This window comes from Anguilla rostrata, chromosome 5, assembly GCF_018555375.3.
Source record: "Anguilla rostrata isolate EN2019 chromosome 5, ASM1855537v3, whole genome shotgun sequence".
Taxonomy (NCBI): Eukaryota; Metazoa; Chordata; class Actinopteri; order Anguilliformes; family Anguillidae; genus Anguilla; species Anguilla rostrata.
Window position 1 is genome coordinate 12,318,322 of NC_057937.1, and position 6,434 is coordinate 12,324,755.

At 40.9% G+C, this 6,434-nt stretch overlaps 1 protein-coding gene across 1 annotated transcript; it reads right to left on the reverse strand.

Moving 5' to 3' along the window:
- Positions 1 to 438: 438 nt before the first annotated feature.
- Positions 439 to 4,112, reverse strand: LOC135254718 (early growth response protein 1-B). Its single transcript, XM_064335143.1, has 2 exons — positions 3,716 to 4,112; positions 439 to 3,437 (listed from the first exon to the last, which is right to left on the reverse strand). The coding sequence occupies exons 1-2, from the start codon at positions 3,870 to 3,872 to the stop codon at positions 2,098 to 2,100; spliced, it is 1,497 nt and encodes a 498-aa protein (XP_064191213.1). The 5' UTR covers positions 3,873 to 4,112; the 3' UTR covers positions 439 to 2,097.
- Between the last annotated feature and the right edge of the window lie 2,322 nt (positions 4,113 to 6,434).

Below are 6,434 nucleotides of genomic sequence, written 5' to 3' on the forward strand. Positions count from 1 at the left end.
ACATTATTAAGTTTCTGCATGGGTATTCTTAATAATTATACAATTTCTCCTGTGTTCTCATGCATTGCTATGAATATGAAAGTACCGAGTGATTCTTGTATTGTTCTCTGACCACTTTTCAATGCTGTGAAGGACTGATGAAGAAATGGAATAACAGATGGCTACCAGGACAGTTGGTATGTCTGATAAATATGCAGACGACACTCACACACCTAAATGAGTAAAACTATAGTGAGAGAGGACTTCTAAAGTAGAACACATGTTTGTCTGTGTGTATGCATGTGTGTGCATGTGTGCGCGTGCTTGCATGTATGTGTGTGTGTGTCTGTGTGTGTGTATACAGTAAATACAGACTGGGAAATTGAACGAATTGCAAACCCATGCAGTAGCATTTCGAAAAAGCAAATGTTTTATTCATAAACATTTGTATGAAAAATAACAACACTATTCAGGTATTTCGTATAAACTGTACAAATTTACAAGTTTGTATCTTAGTTAATATAACAGTTAATATAACTTAAGGCAAGTTAAGAATACACATCATTTTACAGTACTTAGATTGTACAAAACAATCTAACCCCTCGATATAATTCACACTTGCACTAAATTGAATGTCTGCCTTTTGACGATGCATTTTAAGATATTAATAGTATCACCAATCAATTAAAGAAGTGAATGTGGCAGTAATGTGTGCTTACAAGATTACTCAACTGCAATCAGCATTGTGCATATTCGTGCTTGGCAATACCACAAACTGCAGAAACCCTTAGAATTAAATCAGATTTATCCATATTTTAAATGATATTATTGTGATTGAAGAATCTTTACCATGCTGTGATAATGTGCTGGGATATTTTATAAAATTGAATTGAAACTATATATTACACTGTTAATATTATTGGTTCACTGAACAGCTTTATTCCACTCAAAATTTTATCAAAACGTGACAATGTGGGTGTAAATAAAACATCATCATTTTACTGTGATAAAAAAGGAATATTTAAGGTGTTGGAACATTCTCTTAGCATAAATATAACCTTGTGAATAAGTTTGGAAATAAGACATTTCCATTTAAAAATCTGCAAGAAAGCAATGCTTTTGGAAATATACATACACGTTTAGAAAAATACTTAAAGATAGTTATACAAATATATTTATTTTGCCACAGGTTGTATACCTTCACATTTCATTCATATGTCCAAGTAATAAATACAATAAGTATTAAAATACAGCACAAGTACAAACCAACAATATCATGACAACAAAACCTTGGCACAAATAGAGTGCCGAAGAGAGAGTTATTTTATATTCACGGCGCAGCGTCTTTTTTGGTCCCACGCAGGACAACGCTGTCTTTGTTTCATAAGAAATACTCCAATATAAACAAGAACATGCAACTTTAAGAAACACAGTTTGGCTTGTCGCAGTGTTATGTAAAAAGCATCAAAAGCACATATCGCCGGACTCTCAACTGCCAAGTCTTAAGTGTAATTCACCCTACGCCACCCTTAGTTCAGTTTCGTTTTTCGATTAGATTGGCATTTTTTGCTTTGAGGTTGTCGCTGTTCAGACCTGGAGGTTATGAACTTTGCGATTTGCTTCTGTGGTAGCATTTCCAATGTTTTTATTCTTATTCTTTTCAGAGTCTGTTTCGAAACTGCTCTTTAGTGAGATTTCTCATAAATATCCTCACACAGAATGTAAGAGCAACTCTTCAGTCTCGAGTAATTAGCTGATGACTATGCCGGATGCTGTCCATTAGTTTTTACGCATTTGTTGCATAGAACGCTAGTGTTGGCAGTCTTCAGCATGTAAATAGGACTTGCAATGCATGGTTCCTTCCAAAATTCGGACCCATTTGAAATACGTTGCCGTGATTTCAAGCGAGAGACCTTCTTATCTTCTCTTCCTCCGACAATGACAGTTACACCGGAAGCCGGACCGTCAAGTCACCTGGACTGGACAGGCATGACACATCGCAAACGCTTAGACGTTAACTTGTAATCAGTGGTCAACTGTTTTACAAAGCTTTAATCTTCCAAGACGGAAAGATTTAATTTCATGCACATATAGCCCATATAACACGCATATGCGTGTTCAGATTCCCTCGGGTAAAGTAAAGGGCCAAGTACTAATAACTTGTGGCTTCAGCTCCATCTTTTCTTTCTGTTTGAGGTGCACGCGACCGTGTCTTTTTCTCTCGTCGCTTCTGGCAAATCGTTTGCCGCACACGTCGCAGGAAAACGGCTTCTCCCCTGTGTGAGTCCTAGTGTGCGTAGTCAGGTGGTCGCTACGACTGAAACTCCGCAAACAGATGCGGCACTGGAAAGGCTTGTGCCCCGTGTGAATGCGAATGTGCCGATTAAGCTCATCGGATCGGGAAAAACGCCTGTCGCAGTTCTCCATGGGGCAAGAGAAAGGTTTTTCTTTGGCCGGCCCGTTAGAGGAAGCCGGGCTTTTTCTGATACGAGTTGGTTTTTCCACGCGTGTGCAGTTTCTTTGAAAAGTGTTTGGCAACAGAGATGAATAAAGAATCGAGTCTATAGTACTGGACAAAGTAGAGGAGGAGTACGTTGAATCGCACTGGCTTGTCAAAGGTTGAGATCCAATATTGGAAAACACGTCTGGTTTCAAAACGTTGTTTGAGACATCCATGACTGGTACTTGGTAGTTAGTGTAAAGGGGACTGGTAAAATTCTGTGCGCAGTTGTCCATGAAGCATTGCTCTTGCTTGATGACACGTTCTATTTTGCACTCAGTGTCAGCAGTAGGGCAAATGGGAGCCAAGGAGTCAAGGAAGTCCTTAACGTCCACTTGTTGCTCAGATGGGCTATTACCAGAAATCGGGAATATATCTGGTTCTAAACTTGAGGGCAAGTATGCATCGGGTTTGCTGAATGGGTCCCATTCGTAACAGCTGCTCTCGAACTCATTTTTGACAACCACTGGAAACGTTGCAGGCTGCGGTTGCTGCGGTTCTGGATGCCCCTGGCTTGGAACCTGGGCCGATGAACCAAAGTTTGTTTGGGCTGCAGTGGGATCTTGGAGGTTCGTCTGAACTCCGGGGTAGCTGTTGCAGACCTGCTCTGGAGAGTATACTGGCGGAGAAGAGCTCACCACGGCACTAGTAGCGCCTTGGTTCTGGAATCCCGTGTCTGGAAAGCTTCCCCTGCCGTTTTCCAGTGGAGAAGGGGATGCGTAGGACGAGCCAGGATCACCCTGCTGGAATTCTGACATGGGCAACGTGGATATACCGACTATCTCTGTGATCATGTTGAGCAGGGTCTCTGTGCTGCACACCGGTCCTTGCGATGACTCAACGTAGAAGCTGCCAGAGTAGGCGAAAGAGGAGGGGGCGCTGCCTTTTGAGACGTCGCTTGGGTCAAAGAAGAAATCCGAGTTGGATGCTTCGGCTTTGGGATGCACGGTTGCACCATCTAAGGAAAACGAAAAACATTTTTAAAAATAAAAATAAAAAACTCAGTGACACACATCAACTAGGCTACACACTGACATTGTATGCATGCAAATTATGCATTTGTTATGTAAGCATGCGAAAGAGCCAATACGCATTATGGTGCACTTAAAAAAACTCATACATTTTCTCTAATAAATTGCCACACACGGACTCTGCAATTATAGTTTACATTATTGCTGCAATTCAGAGTGCATGCATGAATTTGTTGATCTATGTTGCAACAGCAAAACGGCTCACCTTGATTCAACTGAACAGGTGCTTGGCTTTCAGCCTCCATGAAAATGTCCTGATTTTCTTTAGATCTAATCGTCTCAAGCCCAAGGGAAGAGCTGCAACAGTTGTCAAAATGGGAATAAAACGAATCTTTGGAGTTTAAATCCATGTTGTTCAGCATGATTCTAAAATCAACGTCCAGCGATTTGTATCAATCCAAATGCAGGTGGATGAGCAAAATGACAGGCAAATGTCAGATGTCCTTAAATCTCAGGGGAACAGATCCTTTAGATAATTTCCGAAAAGGCTGTAGAGGAGAAAGTTGTGAAAATAATCCGGGATTCCCTTTATTCTGTAATCTGCGTGCACAAAATCAGGGTTGCTGCGCGTGTCCTATCTGTTTCTGTGAATTCACATCGGCGGCTTCCCTTCCCTCGCCTTATATACTCTTGGGTTGATCGGTCGTCCCTCCTCCCCATTCATCATCTCCACTGAGAGGATTCCCCGCTGCGTATCAACTCAATGCCCATACATGGACAGAGGATGTGACGGGTTTCCCCAAAAAAGGAGACCTACGTCTGTGACGTTGCCGCAACTCTCCTGAAGATCTGTACGCGAAAATGAGGTTCTGACACGGCCGTATCCGACTTTTTCCTATGAAAGACTATAAAATGTGAATCTTTTATCGCTTTCAAGTGACATGCTGATAACGTAGTTTCTGGTTTCAGTATTTGCTCTTTAAATCATGCCTTAGGACTATGCGTGCGTAAAGTCCAAGAGGAATACGTCGCACATGCATTTTTTTGCATGCTATCGAAAAATTGGTATAAGACATTCCTATCTGTTATAAAACCGATTTCCATTAAGTCTTAGAACCAACACCTTCATATCAGTTATAAACGGCTCTCCTTTTCTGTCGCATTGTCCTCGCCATTTTCTCGCTCTTCTGTTATGTAACAGCGGAGTACGGTCTCCAATCAATAAACTGTCCAGCAAACCAGTTGTTCCGATTAAATATGCAATTTAGTCACGCTAGAGTACACGATTACTTTGTGACAAGATATATAGAGACTGAAGCGAAAATTTGCAACACTTTAAAGGCTAGTCTAGGTAAAGATCAAGATGGGTTTAACTAGCATAACGAGTGTTAATAACAATAATACGAGAATGCTGACGCCGTGGATACATACAAATTTACGATAGGGAGTTCGTGGCAATGCAAACTTTGATTAGCCCGAGACAAATTCGGACCATTGAGGATGTTCAGTAGATTCTAAACATCTTGAATGTACTTTTTGTGCACATTTGCAGAGTAATGCTCAAACGTTATTAATTTCTGCACTGTCCTGTGGACTCAATGGCATTTTTGGCTGTCGTAGCTGACTGGTAACCAACTATCGATGAATGCCTGATTTATACAAATCAGCGTGGTAATAAAATACAGCCCATTATGTTGTTCGAAGTGCAATTTTTGGGGAGCAGCTGACTATTACGTACTCATAATGAAATTTCTTTACAATGCATAATAATAATAGCCTAATAGCCTAATAATAATAATAATAATAACAATAATAATAATAATAATAATAATGGCAGTCGTTAAAACAAAACAAAAAATCTGTTTTTATTGATTGCTTGGATAATTTTAAACGGTCGTTTGGCAAGAACGTGACTTCATCGTTTGTATAAGAGGTCGCGAGGTTTTCTGGAGTTGTGAACATTCAGGGATTATCGCCTGCCAGAATTCCTTAGCTAAACAATGGTGAATATTGCACTTCGGTGCACGTGTGGGTTATGGTGACAGATTACTGAAAATACACTCTGCTGTAAATAGCTGCTTCAAACTCCCTCTGAGAGGTCTCTCTCCAGAATCAGGCGGGCTGCACTCCCACAACTCCGTATTCTTGCTCTGTTTTTGTAGACACTGCCGAATAAAGCCGCTACAAACGTGACAGATTTACTGGTAGCTATGAAGCCCAAATATAAAAGACGCCCCAGCCCAGTGGGCAGATGGAAACATCGACAACAATCCCGATGTGCTTGGGAGTAAAACACTATGGTTTAGGCTACATGCTGGCATTTTTCAAAACGTATTTATTCAATTCAAGTTAGGCACTGCAGTTTTATAGTTAGTTTTGGACCGTAACTTTGGAACAGACGTGAAGAGCGGTTTGAAAAGCTATGCTGTAGCATATTTCATGACAGTACTTGCAACTTCACGTTTCCCTGTCATTACTTACTGGCGTGCAGTTGTCTAGATGCAGTCGACTTGAGAGCAGAGAAAAGAGAACAGACAAGGCGAATGCGCGCTGAACCAGGACCAAGGACAGCACCACAATCCCATATTGCTATGTCGACTCACGTTGAAGAGTTCCCATTTCCTCTGGACGAATGGTTAGATGTTTCTGCCATGGTTAATTTACTCAAAGCATTGTCCCTACCCTAACTGCATTGCATTTGAACGTTACACTAACCGTGATACTCAACCATTATAGGCTACTTTAAAACCCTGGCTCTGAGGATCATGTTAACATTCCAATTCCGTGTGGTCATTGTATTGTTCGTGGCTGCGCCACGGAATGTCGTAGAATTTCGAATTTTCTGTTCCTTTACTTTTCTGTTTCTGTCAAAGTTACAGATCAATCAGAATGTGCCCGTCACTTAAAACCAACTAGGGTGACATCTAAAGAAGTCTCCCGTGAAACAAGCTCACTTGGTTGAATACTATACAGATTAATATATC